Source organism: Myodes glareolus, chromosome 20 (genome assembly GCF_982192425.1).
Source record: "Myodes glareolus chromosome 20, mMyoGla1.1, whole genome shotgun sequence".
Classification (NCBI taxonomy): Eukaryota; Metazoa; Chordata; class Mammalia; order Rodentia; family Cricetidae; genus Myodes; species Myodes glareolus.
The window spans coordinates 14,011,304-14,029,754 of NC_142045.1; the positions used below are offsets into that span (position 1 = coordinate 14,011,304).

General features: G+C 35.3%; 1 protein-coding gene across 6 annotated transcripts in view; it reads left to right on the forward strand.

The window, feature by feature from the left end:
* The window catches only part of Zbbx (zinc finger B-box domain containing), an 89,918-nt gene that overhangs the window by 38,226 nt on the left and 33,241 nt on the right, over positions 1 to 18,451 (forward strand). For 5 of the 6 annotated variants that reach the window (XM_048424751.3, XM_048424754.3, XM_085682496.2 and 2 more), the window contains 3 exons: positions 5,839 to 5,991; positions 11,720 to 11,894; positions 15,788 to 15,923. In XM_048424751.3, coding sequence (XP_048280708.3) covers positions 5,839 to 5,991; positions 11,720 to 11,894; positions 15,788 to 15,923 — 464 coding nt within the window. The remainder of the gene's footprint in view (positions 1 to 5,838; positions 5,992 to 11,719; positions 11,895 to 15,787; positions 15,924 to 18,451) is intronic. The other variant, XM_048424753.3, reaches the window with a different exon arrangement.

Below are 18,451 nucleotides of genomic sequence, written 5' to 3' on the forward strand. Positions count from 1 at the left end.
ACCTTGCCTGCATGTCTTGAATGAAGCCCACCTGGTGGGGTTTATGATCTTTTTGACGTTTTTGGATTCAGTTTGTCAGTGTCTTATTGAGTATCTTTTCATCAATGTTCATAAATGAAATTTGTTTGATTCTCTGTTTTTATTGAGTCTTTGTGTGGTTTGCGAATCAGGGAAACTGTGACCTCATAAAATTATTTGGCAATGTTCTTTCTGTTTCTATTTTGTACAATAATTTGAAGAGTTCTGGTGTTATCTCTAATTTGGAATCTAAGAAGATTCTTGTTTGGAATTCTAAAAAGAATTCTGTGCTGAAACTATCTGGCCCTGAGTTTTGTTTTTTTGTTTTGTTTTGTTTTGTTTTGGTTGTCAGACTGCTTCTATTGATTTAATTATTGTAGATCTGTTTAAATTGTTGATCTAATCTTGTTTTAATTTTGGTATGTGGTGTCTATCAAAAATTTGTCCATTTCTTCTAGATTTTCCAATTTTGTGGAATATTCCAATATTTTTTCCGTCAGCTAAGACTCCTTTTATGACAGAATATATGGACAATTTTGGAGAAGGTTCTATGAGGTCCTGAAAATAAAGTATATTCTTTGGAGTTTGGGTGAAACATTCCGTAGATATCTGTTAAGTTCATTTGAATTATACCATCTGTTTAGTTATTTCTCTATTTAATTCCCCTCTGGACACCAGTCTATTGGTAAGAATGGGGATGTTGATGTCTCCCACTATTAATGTGTGTGGTGTGATATGTGATTTAAGCTTTAGTAATGTTTCTTTTCCAAATGTGGGAGCCCTTGTATTTGGGGTATAGATGTTCCAAATTGAGAGAAACTGCTGGTGAATTTGTCCTTTGACGAGTATGAAACATTCTTAGCCACAAAACAATTTTGACCATATTCCATTTACTTCCATTTCATTCCTCAATTTTTTTCCTCCTTCTCCTTTCTGTTAGAGCTTTCCTCTCCCTGTTTTTTCCCCCACCATTCGATGCTTATACATTCATATATCCAGAATTCTACATTTCACCCATGGTAGAATACATGATGCTTGTCTTTCTACATTAAATATGTTTCAACTAATATGCACCTGTGTCTATTTTCCATAAGATAACAATTTCATTTATGGACAAGAATTCATTTTGTATACATATACCTCATAATATTTATATGTTCGATTGTCATTGAAAATGTGACTGATTTTATAACTTGGCTATTGCGCATGGTATTGCATAAACATGGATGTGATGGTATCTCTGTTATATGCTGACTTAAAGTTCCTAGTGTATATACACCCAGAAGTGGTACCATTGGGTCATTGGTAATTTTTCTTTTTGATTTTTGTGTTGCCCCCATATTGATTTCAAAGATATTCAGACTGGTTAGTATTTCACAAGCTGGATACAACTGTTCCCTTTTTCTTTCACGCTTGATAGGATTTCTTAGGGAGTTTTAATTTTGAATGATCATTATTTTAACTGGGGTGAAGAATCTAAAGGTAGTTTTAAATATCATTCAAACTAAAGGATAAAAATACCAATCATATTTTTAAATGTTTATCAGTCAATTGTACTTCTGCTTCTGAGAGCAGTCTCACCATTTCATTAGACCAGTCATTGACTGGGTTTTATATTTTAGATGTCAGTCTTCTGTCATATATATATATATACACTATATAATATATGTAATATATTATATATATAATCTGTATATATAATCTGACAAAGATTCTTTCCCCATTATGTAGTGTGCTTTTAAACTCAAATAATTTTTCTTCAGTTGTGAAAAACCTTTGCCATTCTATGTATTTCATTTGTTATTCTAGTAACAATTTTCTGAGCTACTGCATTGTGTCTAGAAAAACTTGAAGTATTTTTCCCAATATATTTCTGGTACTAAATTAAGGTCTTTGATCCATTTTCATTTTTTTTGGTTTGCTTTGTTTATTTGTACACAAATAGCTGCATCTTCACCCCCTAAACCTTACCTGTGGAGTTATAGGTAACTGAGGGCTTTTGGAGGGGTCAGGTTTATTGAAGGGTGTGGCCCTTTCAGGGTGATCACACTCCAGTGGATGACTCCACATCCATTAGCATATGGACAACACAAAGTAGCCTAAAAAGGTTATTTTAAAGTACAAGAAAAGGCATAAAATAAGAGTGAGTAGAGAAGTGTTTGTGAATCTTGGAAAACTTACGGAAGAAATGGAAGGTAACTGAAAAAATCCATTATGCAAACTTCTCAAAAATTAGTTAAAACATAATTTTTTTTAGAAATGGAGTTGTCTAGCTTCATTCTTCTGGATGTGAATATCTAGCTTTTGTTTTTTACCTTTTTGTTTTAAAGAAGCATTTGCTTAACATGCTGTCTTTCTGCAAATATATGTTTCTGCCAAAATGTATGTTTGTCCAAGATCAGTTGACTGAAGCTGAATGAGTTTGCTCCTGACTCCTCTATATTCCTCTCATGGTCTATCTTTTCCCATATCAGAGTCATGATGTTTTTGGTACAATGACTTTCAAAAAAAAAAAAAGACATCATTAAACGTTGTATTGATTAACATTGTTTTGACTTCCCAGGTGTTTTGAGCTTTTGTATGGATAGTAAGTTTTTTTTTTTCTGTGAAGACTATCATTTAAATTTTTATAGGAATTTCTCAAACCTTTAGAGTTTTTCTGGTTTGATACCATTACCACACTATTCATTCTGCCAATTCATGGGGGAATATGGGAGGTCTTTCCATTTTCTAGAAATGAGAACCTTCATCAGTTTCATTCTTCAGTATTTTAAAATTTCCATTACACAGCCATTTCATGCCTTGGCTAGGTTTATTTCTCAGTACTCTTCTCCAACTTTCACTGGTTCATTTCTCAAAGACCCTAGTAGACATCTCTGTATGCAATCTTCTATCTTCTAAAAAAGAAGACTACCATTTAGCAGTAATTAACTTCAATATATATTTTTGTCATAACTTGATATCTAATATGCTATTTAAGGATGTTATAAAAGATATCGGAATATTGGTATCAAGATTTATATTAGAACAAGAATACGGTTTGTTGACATTATGTATTTATACGCTTAATGATTCTCTATAAAATTTACTATACTTTTGATATTTATAAGTATTATATAAAAGTCAAACAATGTGAGTGCCTTTAAAATTTACAGGCATTTTTCCTGGCAATTTTCAATAAGACTTCTGCTCAATTATTCTCTGGAATAAAAATAATCACTGAAACACAGTTGTTTCTTTAAGGCTGATCTTTATCACTGGCTTGAATATCTTTTAAAACAGAAGTTGCACAGATTTGTGTGGGTATTCACTGGGGAAATGTGGAGAAGCTGTTACAAGTCAGTGTATGGTTCATGTAGCAATACATGTGTGTCAGGCACATAGTCATATTGTCATGGGTTATCTATAAATTCAGTGTGATATTCACTGATTGATTTGATAATCATTGATTTATGACTAGTTCATATTGCAATGGATCCTAATAGATTTGTAGAAGGTCATAACTGAAGAGTTTCAACATAATCTTAGCTAATTATTTTTATAACTAAGTGAATATTTTAAAATAGGAATATTGCCATGGCGTAGGAGAAAAGAGTAACTTCTGAATCTTATTGTACTCTTATTCTTTTTTTTATGCTTTCTGATAAGTGAGATCCATATTTCTTTGTTCTGGATGCTCAGTATCTTAGAGAGTCTTTGGAGACTCTGTGTTTCACTCTTGGAAATTAGTTGAAATTTAGATCCAGTTAGTTCAAATTTTACAGAGTCATGGGACAGAGCAGCCTACCTGCTGGTAGGAGACTCCTCAGAAAATAAACCTTTTCAAGTTTCCCCTGTCCAGAGTCATGCCCTGAGGAGACATAAGAATAGTTATTTTTAACATCATTTTAAAATTAATTTTAAAATTTCTGCAGCTCTTTTACCTCTTTTTATACTTTACTTTTTTTTTAACCAATCACCACTTAGTGGACACACTGACAGCTGTGCAAGGTTTAGCAAAGCATGCTTTTTCCTTTCCACGAGCTTCTTAAAATGATAAGATGGACACATGCGAAATGGTGATGTGAAATCCATAGAATAAGTGATGGTAAAGATCTCCAGGTGTCATAAAATAGAAGAGGAGGGGCCAAGGCAGTGTAGAGAAGCAGGGGGTGGTTTCAGAGGGAGACGTAGGATATTTGGAGGCCAAGAGGATGAAGATACAGAAACAGTAGCAGAGCATTTCCTGTCGGTCACCCAAGGAGTGAAGACATAAAACGTGGAATGACTTGGAGTTTTAGGAAAGTACACAGAGAAAATTTTCTGCTATCTACCTCTGGACAGTATATGCTTTGTGAAGACATTTTGTTACAAAGGAAAACTCACTGCAACGCAACTAGGATCTTAATAGATGTGATCTATTTAGCGTTTTCATTTTCGCCACAGCACACGTAATGTAACACAGCTTTCTGTGTGAGAGTAGCATAGTGGAAGGGATAAATCGTTGGACTCGCACACATCCCTGCTCTGCTTCCCACTGACTCTGTGACCAAAGGGCAGTTATTTAAACGTTCTGAGCTTGAGTTGCTTTATCCCTAAAACAGGAAAATAAAAAGGCTGGTTACATTTCAGGTTTTCCTTGAGGACAAAATAACAAAAAATTTAAAGATACTTAGAATATTGTGCATCTCAAATATTGCCCTCAGTAGATGGCTGCCGCTGTTTAGGATGGTTGATATCAGATAAAACAGGGCAAGCTTCCAAAGGAGGGAAGCAGCCAACAGTTCTTCTAAGCCATGGTGTCCACAAATGACAATAACTACCAACATGGCACAATAACACTGAGGGTACAGTAGTGGCTCCCATAGAGTGGCAGTAGCAACACTCTAGCTGGACATAAGAGCTTCCAATCAAAGGGAAATCATGCCTGGTATTGGCATCCTACCCAACCACTCAGAGTTAGTGAAATTATGGATCTTGGAGGAGAACCTACAATTGCCGTGTTACTAAGCCAACATTTTACCTAATTACATTTTAAATTTTTGTTTACTACTCACTACCCACAGGTCAGAGTAGTCTTCACATTTCTTTAAGAAAACATCTCTTTGCAATCGACAGAAAACCACAAGCAATCAAAATGTAGAAGCGTGAAGCCTAGTCCCAATAAATACACTAAAAAAAAATAGCTTCAATACTTGAGGAAAAGGAGCCATAAAAAATGAAAGAGCCATAGGTTCCAGGAGTTTGCTGTGGGATTGTTTCTCCTAGTAATTTTAAAAGCTGCAGTCTTAATATCTCACAAATATGAATGCATAAAAAAGAGCTGAACAAAGAAAATAATGATAGACATGTAAAAATGCATGGGGGGATGGCCCATGAGGCCTGAATAATGCACACACACACACAAAATACAGGGAGTCAAGAAAGAAATCAACTTCCTTAGGGAAGAGCACATCAATTATTTATCTAATACCAAATTGTCAGCCCTGAAAACATATAACCAAGTAACATTATACATACTGAGCTTGGTATATATAGGAAAATAAATGTATGTACAAGTATATATGCTTGTATTCATGTGACAATATTAAATAAAAAATAGTATGTATTTGAATGAGAGAAAGGGGGTGTATGGGAAAGTTTGAAAGGAAAAATACAAAGGTTTAAATTATATAATTTTATTATGATCTCAAATAAAAAACAAATGGTATTTTTTATTTTAAGTAACAATTAAATTTTATTAAATTTACTGAGTTGTACAACTCTGTAAACTTGATTTTTTGTTTGTTAAATAATTAGGTTCCTATATTTATGTTGACAACACTCTTCCTTTTTTAATAGGCAAAATCTCAAATCTTATCCAACGTGTTAGATGTTGCACATCAATTTATAAAGGAAGCAAATCCATCTAATGAAGGGAATACGTCTCCAGAAGCATCCAGTAAAAGTCAAGAGAAACCTAAAGCCCTACTTCTTCAGGAGAACAGCACTGAGGTAAACTAAGGACAAAGCAGGCTATTTCCTGATCAACATCCATTCATGTCCATTACTAGAAGTACATATTTGGGGATGATACTTTACAATATTGTAAGTTACTATTTACTTGTTTTAGTAATTGGATATACTAGACTATAAAAATAATTTTAAGATCACCTTGATTCTATTGAAAATTGTGTTTTGAAATGAAAATTTACTGAAAATGTGAAATTCTGGGCATTTTGACCATGTAAGGAATTATATGAATATTGGAGAAAATCATTAAAATAAAATGTAGGATATAATATAACAATTTTGTCTCAGAATTTTCACATGCTCAAAATACAAAGACTTAGGTGATAGGCAATTTAATCAGTGTATAAAGGTAGATGAATGCCAAAATTTGGCAGTTTGTCAGATTAACTATTGATCACAAAATGTGCTACATATATTTTAATCTTCACATGTATAATACATGTATATATATGTGTGTGTGTATATATATATATATGAGAATATAGATTCATAACAATATTTTTTAAAAATGGATTGTATTTATTGAGGAAAAGTTAAATAAAAAAATTCCCAAAAGTAGGAAGTTTCCAGGGAAAGATTCCTTTTCAATTACACCTTTAGCAAGAAACACTGTCTACTCTGACTGACATTCTAATCCCCCTTCCCTTATATAATATTCTGTTTGGGGAGGCCGCCATCTTCCCAGACTCTTAATAGTCACACTTAAAACTATAATAATTTCAATACCATTTGACCAATAGTGTAAGCATATTTCTAGCTAGCTCTTTCATCTTAAATTAACCCATTTCTATTATTTTATATTTTACCAAGAGGCTCATGACCTACTTGCAAGGTTCTGGCTGGCAGCTCCTGTCTTTCTCCTCTGGAGGCTACATGGCTTCCCATTGTCTCTGCCTTCTTTCTCTCAGCATTTAGTTTAGTTTTCCCGCCTAACTCTACTCTGCCCTATCACAGGCCAAACAGCTTCTTTAACCAATAAAAGCAACACATATACAGAAGGACCACCTACATCAGTATTCATTGTTTTTCAGTAGCTCACAGACTATGGCTTACTTAGTCAGAAAGCATTGCTACTTTACTAAGTTTGGGTTGAAATGAAGTCTCTTGAGTTTCAAGCTCATGTACATAAGTGTTCTATTTCAGCATGATTATCTTTCCTGCAAAGGAGCTATGTGTGAACTTCTCGAGCATGTGGGCACATTTTCATGTATTTCTTTTTCCCATAGACCTGCCAAAGATGTACTGTGAACCAACACTGGATGAGTTACAGTTCCATAATTGTAATATGATACATAGAAAACAAGCATACGATTTTATCTAGATAATAGACTTTTGTCTTTCCTTCTTATACTGTATATTCCGATCATAGTTTCCTCTCTGTCGTCACCTCTCAGCTCCTCTACACCTCCTACCACATGCAATTTCATGTCTTGTTCTCCCTCTTCTTAGAAAATATACAGGCTAATAAAACAAGTAAACCAGAAGAAAACTGCAAACATATAAGAAAAAAAAAGGTTAAGAATTGGGAGACAAAACAATGTGCATTTAGAAATGGAAACCCGACAGACATGATTATCTAATAGAAATTTGTGTAGAACTACTAATCAGCTTGGCAATAACCTGAACTGATTGGGAATTTCTATGAGCCTCTTTGGCAGACATCTCAATGAAATGTAACCAATTCCTTTTCCTGGAGGTTTCACTTAGTGTCAAGAGGGATCCAGTAGGGTTTTGTTCTTGAAAGTATTTTGCCAGTATTTTATTGAGAATTTTTGCATCGATGATCATGAGGGAGACTGGTCTGTATTTCTCTTTTTTGTGGCATTTTTTGTGTGGTTTGGTATTAGGGTAACTGTAGCCTCATTAAAGGAGTTTGGCAATGTTTCTATTTCTATTGTGTGGAAAAATTTAAAGAGTGTTGAAATTTGCTCTTTGAAATTCGTATAGAATTCTGTGCTGAAGCCATTTAGTCCTGGGCATTTTTTTTTTTTTTGATGGGGAGACTTTTAATGACTGCTTTATTTCCTTAGAGGATATAGGTCTATTTAAATTGTGTATGTGGCTTTGACTTAATTGTGGTATATGGAAACTATCAAGAAAGGTTTCCATTTCTTTTAAATTTTCCAATTCTTAGAGTACAGGTTCTTGAAGTACAATCTGATGATTCCCTGGATTTCCCTCAGTGTCTGTTGCTATGCTCCCGTTTTATTTCTGATTTTGTTAATTTGGACATCACACTTCTGCCTTTGGTTAGCTTAGATAAGGGCTTGTCTATATGGTTGATTTTCTCAAAGAACTGACTCAGTTTCATTGATTCTTTGTATTGTTCTCTTTGTTTCTATTTTATTGATTTCAACTCTCAACTTGATTATTTCCTGGCATTTACTTCTCTTGTGTGAGTTTGCTTCTTTTGGTTCTAGAGTTTTCTGGTGTTCTGTTAATTCACTAGTGTGTAATTTCTCTAACTTCTTTATGTAGGCATTTAGTAGTTCATTGCATCTGTAGTTCATGGTCATTTACCCAGATTTTCCATTTTCAGGATTCCATCAGTTTGTGTTTTCTATATTGCCTCTATTTCAATTTTCATGTCTTGTGCTTTTTCCTTTAAATGTTGGGTTTTTTCTTGACTTTAAGAGATATATTGATTTCTTCCATTTTTTGTTTGTCTTTTCATTAATTTCTTTAAGGGAATTATAGATTTTAGTGTCCTGGTCATTGAGGACTCTTATCTGCCTTTATGTTGAGGTCCTTGATCCATATGGAGTTAAATTTTCTGCATAGTAATAAAATACATCTATTTGGTTTCTTATAATATAGACATCCAGTTTGACCAGCACCATTTGTGAAGCTGATGCCTCTCCTTCAGTGTGTGTTTCTAGCTTCTTTATTAAAATATAAGTGTTCCATGAGCACATAGTTATTTGTTATGTTTAATTCTATTAATCAATTTGTCTGTTTTTATGACATTACAATGTTGTTTTTATTACCATAGGTCAGTAGTATAGTTTGAGATCTTAGATGGTAATACCTGTATCAGTTCTATTACTATTTGGGGTTGCTTTTGGTATCTTATTTTTTTTCTTTTTGGTGTATATATGTGTGCGTATGTATCTATATGGAGTTGGAAACTTTGTTTCAAGTACTGAAACAAACAATTGTGCTATAGTTTTCATGGGGATCACATTCAATCTGTAGATTGCTTTTCTTAGGGTGGCCATTTTTTTACCCTATATTTTATTGGGATTTATGAGAATGGGAGATATTTCCATCTTCTGATATCTTATCTAGTGCCTTAAAGTTTTTATCATACAACTCTTGCAGTTGCTTGTTTAGAATCACCCTAGGATGTTTGGATTTTTCTTTTCTCTCTCTCTTTCTTTCTCTCTTTCTCTCTTTCTTTCTTTCTTTCTTTCTTTCTTTCTTTCTTTCTTTCTTTCTTTCTCCTTTCTCTCTCTCTCTCTCTCTCTTTCTCTCTCTTTCTTTCTGTCTTCTATCTGTCTGTCAGTCTGTCTGTTTTCCTTTCATTTTGAAGCTATTGTTTCTCTGATTTCTTTCTCAGCTTGTTTGTGATGTGTATATTGGACACTACAATTTTCATTTGTCAGTATATTTTTTTACCTGTGCCACTTTGCTAAAAGTGCTTGTGTTTGTAGAATTTTCATGGAACAATTTTTATGATCATTAATCTCCAAAAAATTTACACTTGGCAGGGATGGTACAGATGTTTAATTCCAGCACTTCAGAGGTAGAGGCAGGAAATTTCTGAATTTGAGGCCAGCCTGGTCTACAGAGTGACCTCCAAGACTTTAAGCACTTTATTGAACAAGTATGGAGAAAGTGGACAACCATTCCTTTGTTCTGATTTTCGTGGAGGTGCTTCCATTTTTCTCTGTTTAGGCTGATGTTGGGTTTTGTCTGCTGTAATTTGCCTTTATAATGCTGAGTTATGTCTCTTGTTTCCTAATCTCTTCAGGTTTATTATCATGAAGGATTGTTGGATTTTGACAGATTTTTTTTTCTGAATCTAATGAGATAATCAGGGTTTTGTCTTTCAGTCTGCTATTGTAGTGGATTTCATTGATCAGTTTGCATATGTTGAACCATCCCTGCATCTCTGGGAAAAAGTCCATTTAATCATGGTAGATGATAGTTTTCATGGGTTCTTGCACTCAGTTTGCAAGTATTTTATGGAGAATTTTCGCATCTATGTTCATAAGTGAAATTGGTCTTCAATTCTCTTTCTTTGTTGGGTCTTTATGTGGTTTAGGTATCAGAGTAGTTGATACCTCATCAAAAAAATTGGGCAGTTTCCCCTTTGTTTCTATATTATGAAATAATTTGAGGAGTATTAACAATAATTTGTTTTTGAATGTCTAATAGAATTCTATTCTGAATCCATTTCACTCTGTGTTTCTTGTGGTTGGAAACTTTAATTACTTCTCCTATTTTACTGGGGGATTGGAACATGTTTAAATCACTTCTATTCTTGATTTGATTTTTAAAGGTTGTATATATCAAGACAATTATCTATTAATTTTAGATGTTCTGGTTTAGAAAAGTACACATTTTTAAAGTATATCGTTATCTCTGAATTTCCCCAGAGATGTCTATGTTATGTCTCCATTTCCATCACTAATTTTATTAATTGAATCTTCTCTCTACCCTTTAGTAAATTTTTCTAAGAGTTCACCAATGCTATTGATTTTTTCAAAGAACCAGCAATTTGGGTTGCATTGCTTACATTGGTGAATTTGATCATTCCATTTACTTGGTAGGAGAGCTTACTAGGTTTTAACCATGTACTGTATTTTTATTTAATAAAAAGACAACAATACAATCACCTATTTAATTCTAATGGGATCTGTAGAATAAATTGCCTCAGAAATAAGCTATAGGGAAGAAAAACAAATGGATAAAGGAGGGTGCAGAGGAGTTAGGAATCTTCATTATAACCAGTGGAGAACTCTCTAAGTAGGTGATATTTGAGAAATTGAATAGCATGAGGAAAATTGATGTGTAAAGAAGGCCGTGAAAAGGAAATTGACCTGATGGTTCACACTTCTCCAAGACTGCAAGCATAGCTGGAATAGGTGATTGATAAGGGACAGAGGAGCAGACGGTATAGGACAGAGAGAGAAAGTTCTTTAGGCACTTTGTAGACCCTGAGGGAAACCTTGAATTTTAGAGAATCAAAAGGTTTTGAGCACATTGACAGCAAGGGATAAACACACACACACACACACACACACACACACACACACACACACACACACACATTTATAATCATATTAACTAGTATAATTGTATGCCTATAATCCCATAACTCAGGAGACCAAAGTAGAGATATCTCAAATCTTGGCTACATAGAGAATTAGACCCTATCTCCTAAACACAAAACTGCTCTACTATGAGAAGGTAAGGGGCATAAGGTTGGGGAAGGAGGAAGGATGGATAATGTGTACATAGAAGGAACAGCTGTAGAGGAGGAAGAACAAAGATAAAGGTCATCAGCTTTATAGTTTCTTATGTTATCATCTTTTGAGAAGACCATTTATAACTACCCATTGAGTTTTAAAGAAAACAATAAAGTATTTAGATGAATGTTATATAAAAACATACTCTTCTAAATTCAATATTTCTTCTTTTAAGTTTTTCTTATAAAATTCAGGAAGTTTAATAAAAACTCTTTGCTCCATTTTTAACTTGCTAGGTAGAAACTACAGCAGCAGAAGGAGGAGAAGGTACAAATTCAAGGTACAAGCCTTTGTGTGAATTGCCTTTTGATGAAGAAGCATCTGCCCAGTCCTTTCGGGAAGCCTTAACTCAGTGGAGAGCTGAACATGAGGGGGAAAACAAACAGCAGAACGTACACGCAGCAAAACCAGGTATGGGCATTGTTCAAATATTCATATAACAAAATAAAGGAATCTTCATTCCTTTCCACTCCTGGCAAAACACAGATTCTCAAAAACAATAAAGAGCAATTTGCTACAGCTTCTCAAGGGAGTTTTGTGTACACACTAGGTGGTCAATGGCGAGTTGTTTCATATTTAAAAGGCATGCAATGATCGTGGAACATGTTTGCCTTGCTTTTCTATGTAAATTCAGATCATCAAAAGAATAGAGCATTGAAGCAACAGTCTTTTTTTTTCTGCAAGGAAGCAGTCATTAGAAAACAATTCCGTTTTAGATCTACTGTTGCAATCTATCAGGTGAGGCAGTCTGTGGGCCAGGAAAGCAAACAACCCTGTATATGCAGTAGGTCTATAATATTTCTTTTCAGTATGACCAAATCTTTGACAGAGCAACCTAAAGGATGAACAATTTATTTTAGCTCACAGTTGGAGATGATACAGCCCATCAAAATAAGGCAATAAGCAGGTGACTTCAAGGCCACAGGAACAGATGACTGGACTCCTTGTTTCTTAACCACAGTAGAGCAGGCAGCAGAGACAAGACAGGGAGGAGAATGCTGCTGCACACCTCGCAGCATTCCTCCAAGGGCTTTACTTCTTCGAGTGAAGCCTCAACCTCCACAAACTGCACAGCCTCCAAAACAATACTGTGAACTGAACGGAGGGGAGAGTAAATGTTTCCATGGAAACTGTAAACCATAATTTGCAAGTTGAATATATGACCACAGTGAACCTCATAGATTTTTGGTTTTAATATTTTTTCTTTTATTTAAAAAAATTTCTTTGCAATGTTTTAGTTTCAATATTTGGTCTACATATAAAATAATGGGTTTCTTCATGACATTCACATGAACTATACTGACTAGTTTTGGGGTCAATTTGATTCAAACTGGAATCACTTGAGAGGATCAAATCTCAGTTGAGCAAATACTTCCATTACATTGGGCTGTCAGGCAAGTCTATATGACATTTTCTAAATTAGTTCTTGATGTAGGAATGCCTTGCCTATTGTGACTGGGGCTGTCTCTAAGGTGGTTCTATAAGACAGAAGGCTGAACAAATGAGAAGGAGCAAACTGCTAAGCAGCATTTATCCATGGCTTCTACATCTGCTTCTGCCTCCAGGTTCCTCCCCTGTTTAAGTTCTTGACCTGACTTCCTTCAGTGGTGAACAGTAGGTTGTACATGCAATAAAACCTTTCCTCTGCCACTTGTTTTTGATTCCTCACAGCAATAGTAACCCTAAGACAGCCTCTATATTAGTAGAATGTAACCAGGAAATGCACTGAAGAAAAGACAATGCCCAGAACCCCAGAAACACCTTTAAATTCCAACTTTTTTGAGTTTATAATAATTTATTGCACATGAGGTGAAAGATAGAGCCTTGTTTTGAATCTTTTTTATATTTGGTGCATTGGAAGTATTTTTTTAGACATAAATATTGAAAGAATCTTGCATTACAAATCCTAGAGGTATTATAAAAGTTGATACACTAGTACAGAAGCTCTTGACCTGCTACAGAACGTAGGCATTTGCTGGAAGCTAGGTCAGCTAGTCAACGTTCTGAATGAAGTAGGACAAAGGTCATAGACAGCACATGAATGAATGAGTGTACTGTGTTGCAATAAAGCCTCATATTTATGAATACAGAAATCAGTTATAGGAAAGCGATAGGTCAGATTTGGACAACAAGCTCTAGTGCGGTGATCCTTGACTCAATACATACATTTTTTCTATTTCTATCACTAATTATAATCAGAAATAATTATACAATTCATATGGCAGGGTAAGGATGTTACTTCACTGTCTAATTCGAGACTTACGTTATCTCTCTTAGGCTTTGTAGCATTTTGTAGTCTGCAGCACCTTTGTTTACTTGAATCTACTCATAGACATTGGTTGGCCATTAGGTGGATGTCACAAGGCCCCTTAGATGAACGGGGAACAATGGCCTATCACTAAGCATGGTTATACCTTTTTCTCATGAAAGCTGCAGTGGTCTATCTTCATGGGGTAAATACACATTTCAGATACAGATTTGTTTATCGTACTTGCAGTAAGCTAGGTAAGCTATCTCAGCCATCTCAGCCTTATTTATCCCTGTGGCACCCCCAGGAAACTGCCTTAATATCAAGGAAGTCATTTTACTATGTGAAAAGTGCAGCGACATCACTGATATTCAGTGTTCTTACCATGTGCCACATTTCATGCACAAAAATGTGAACGGTTGCCATTTCACCTATTTTCAATATTTTCTCTTATGTGCCACCATTTCTCAGTTTAAATGTTGATTGTTGTTTAGGACATTTCTCATTTTGACCATATAGAACTACTGTACATTTTCGTGTACAGATCTTGACATATAACCTGGATATATTTCCAGGGAGGTCAGTACTTGAGACGAGAACAGCTGTGTTCTCAGAAATGTTTGTCCTCCACTAAACTAGATAAACATGAGCTACTCCGAAAAGTCCTTTCCTAAATTGGCACTCCATCTGAAGAGTGTAAGAGTATTTTGGTGTTCTCTTTATCATGAACACTTAATAGTTTCAGATACTTAGAATTTGGTTCGAATAACGGGGATAAATACAATGCTTAAATTGTATAGCTGTTATTGCAACTCACTTTAAGAATCCTTGAATTTAATACCACTTAGCATATCAGCCTGCTTTAAACACCTAGGTTGTCCAGTTATTTCAGTCACTAATTTTTACCTTAATTAATTTTAGTCATCCACAGACTCCTTGAGGTGCTTTCTCTGACCTGGGCTTTTCTGTGAGCTAAGGTTGTTTTCTCTCTGACCATTCTTGCAGAGATGTTCCCTCGTTGGCTTAGTTGGACTCCTCTACTCTGGATCTTTGTGCTGTGTATTAAGGAAACTGCCCCAGTCACCATGAGATGAGTGTTAGACAAGTTCCTAGAAAAAAAAAGGCTGCAGAGCCAAAAATAAGACAAGGAGGCCCCAGCGACAACTCATGAGCCTTTCCCTGAGGAAAACACACATCATGAATCTGTGTGTCCTTGAATTGACTAACATACATGGTTTCAAACAAAGTATCTTGCTGAATATATTTTTAGCTAAAGAGTGTTCTCCTAGCAATTTGTGATTGTCATTAACCACCGATATCAAAACACCGATAAGCACACGAAGCTGGGCCAGGCCTCGTCTTCATTTACTGAGATTGTGCCACTGGTGAATGGAGAAAAGGGAACCACGGGCTCTTTGCTTTGACCCCTACTTCCTTCTACTGTTTCCAGATTTGGGAGTCATTTCTCAAGCACAGTGATTCTTTCCTCTGAAAAATGCTCTCTCCCTTCTTCCTACCTTCAACTTTTCTACCTCAGTTCTTTTAACTTCAGTAAATTGTGTGCACACATATGCACACACATACCCCTGCTCCCCCTGTTATAATGTTCATATTCACAATTCACATTCTTAATTATTTATCTTCTTCCATTTACTAGATTCTAGTTGTTGCTCTCAAGATTTCTTCTCTCTCTTCTCATCAAAGAAAATGACTAACTCCATTATTTTGCTTATTTAACTGCTTTCATTTGGCTGTTCCTCAATGCTAACCGCTAAAGTCTTTGCTATGAGGTTAGGACCAGCTTAGCATTAGAATTCCTAAAAATTTTGTTTTGAAACTTCACCAATTCCTTTTCCTATTTTCTTCCAGCATTTTATTCTGGGGGATGTTGCAGGCTTGAGAGTGGGGCGGTATCTGGAGGTCAGAAAAGCTCCAGTCCTGGATTTATCAGCTTCCTTATAGAGATAGGTACCAAAGAACTGACCTCAACAAACAATTGACTATCTAAAGAAGGAATATGATAATTCACAGGCATGACTACATTAATTATGTGCAGTGTTTATTTTTATAGACTCAGTGGAGGAATGTGAAGTACAAACTAATTTGAAAATTTGGACAGAACCAATTAATATTGAATTTACAGAAGACAGTCTGACATATATGGAAAAATTATGGCTTAAAAAACACAGAAGGTATGTAGTAGTATTTTGCTGTTTGTTAGGAAATAGAAGTTATTTATGTTTCTTATTTGTGGGGCATGGCTTTATGAAGCAATTTTGTATGTATATTACTTATTTTTATATCTAATTTTAAAGCAATTTTAAATTCTCTGGAAACTTTGACTATTAGCAACAATTTTAATTACTTAATCTATACACAAACACATGTATGGTATAGTCTTTTCTTGAGAAATATAAAAAAATGTAGCTGCAGAAAGGGATATAAGAATATTAACAAAAGCATACAATAAATAAAGATTTACTTCAAAGAGATTTTGATGGCCAGGCATTGGTGGTGCATGCCTTTAATCCCAGCATCTGCAAGGCAGAAGCAGCAGGTATCTGTGAATTCATGGCTAACCTGGGCTACAGAGTGAATTCCAGGACAGCTAGGGCTACACAAAAAAAATTATGTTTTGAAAAACCGAACAAACACAAAAATATAGACTTTGCTGTGTTTTTCATAGTTATTTGAGATTTTATTTTACAAAGCTACTAAACTAAAACTGATCTTTTGAATTAACTTAACATTAATTATATATTTAATTTTATACTTTAACTCTAGTTCATTTTATTCAAGGACCTATGGCCAGATACATGGTATTGTAATTTGTTTAAAAATGAAGGTTGCAACATGAAACCAACATGACAGATGAGCAGATATTATCATCCTTGGTAATTTTAACAAAGGTTCTGACTTGGCTCATCATAAGCTCAATTTATTACACAGCAGAGATGCGTACACTCAGTTCCTTCCAGCTTTCTAGAGGATGGGGAAAGCATGTCCTTTGGTAGGTCTGATGCTAAGTACCGAGTTGCTACTGTTCTGATGCTTCCTGAGAGACAGGGGGCTAGGACAGTGGCCTCTGATTTGCATTTTGGAGGATCAAATGCAGGGGACACTCTCTCGAGTGAGGCTGGAGAGTGATCTCAAGGCCTGTGCATCATCATAGGGAAAACAACCTCTATTTTGAGGTAGCCGATGTCATCTTTGGCACGTTCTCAAACATATTTCCTGTGAGTGGTATTTTGTCTTCAAGTTTTTTCTAAGCCTAGTCCTAATTCTGCTTTGCTGTCCCACTGATGATTTCCCAGCTCTTTTGCATTTAAAAATTTGAGTTCTTCAAGGCAAGATGTTATTTTCCTTCTTTTCTCTTTAATTAGTGCTCACCCACTGACTGTGTGTGTTGTGTGGGGACATCTGTTAGAGCATCATCAGAGTTCTGGGGACTACACCCCTAAAGAGAACTGACTCACCCTCCCCTATCAGCTATCAACTTTCAATAGATCCTCAGCTAGGGTGGAACTCCTGAGCTCCCTTCCCCTGCCATCTCCTTCCCCAATTGGCATGTTGACTGGTTTGATCATATATAAGTCTTCTGTAAGCAGCTTCAGTTACTGTGTGTTAATATGTGCAATATCCCTGTTATCCTCAGAATAGATCTTTTCTTCCCACTCTTCCTTAAATTCTGTTTACTCTTCCATGTTGTTCTCTTAGCCCTGGGAAGAGGTGGCATGTGGTAGATATCTTTCTTTTGGTCGAGCACACCACTGACACTTCTCTACATTTCAGCCACTGCTGAGACTTTTTAAACTGTTGCTGCACTGTACAAAGCAACTTTTCTGATGAGGATTGAGGGTTGCATTAATCTATGGGTAGAGAGACCTGTGTTCAGAAAGCAGCTAAATACCATGTCTTTTGGCAGAATGATAGCAGTTGGCACTCTCCTAGGTCTAGAAACTCTCAGTCACAAGCTCTGGGACAGATTTACTTTATATTTACATGGATTTCTGTCAATAATGCTGAGTACGACGGATAGATTAATAAGTCTGTGAAGTATCTGTGATATAAACACAAGAACCTAACTTAATCCCCAGAACCCACATAAAAATGCTGTGCATAATAAAAATATTAACAATCCCAGTGCCATGGAGGCAGAGATAAGCAGACATTTGGAACACATTGACCACACAGGCAAAATCAAGACCAGGCAAAATCACGATCACAACAAAATGGAGAATAGTTGAAAAATTACATGTATGAGTGGCCAGCCTTCTCACACTGCCACACACATGAGCATACAGATTCATATACTTGTTTATACAATATACACATACAGAAACACAAACATACAGTCATGATGAAAACTATTTCAATAAAAATTTGCTGAATTTTAAAGAGCAGATGAAGAGGGGACTACCGTAAAAAAAAAAAAAAGGTGTTTTTGCCTTTATTTATGTGGCATGGTTCTGTGGGAGGTGCCAGAGTTGGCTTTTCTCTAACTCCACCTTCCTCCTCCCATGCGATAGTTCAAGCCAGTTTCTTTACTCATTAACCAATAAAAGTAACACATAGACAGAAAGACCTCCCACACCATGCATTTTGCTAACTGCCAAGAATTTTGAAAATTTCTTTAAGGATCTTTCAATAATTTGAGATTTTTCAATTTGGGATTCTCTGTTTAAATCTGTATCACATGTTTTAATTTGATTATTTTGTT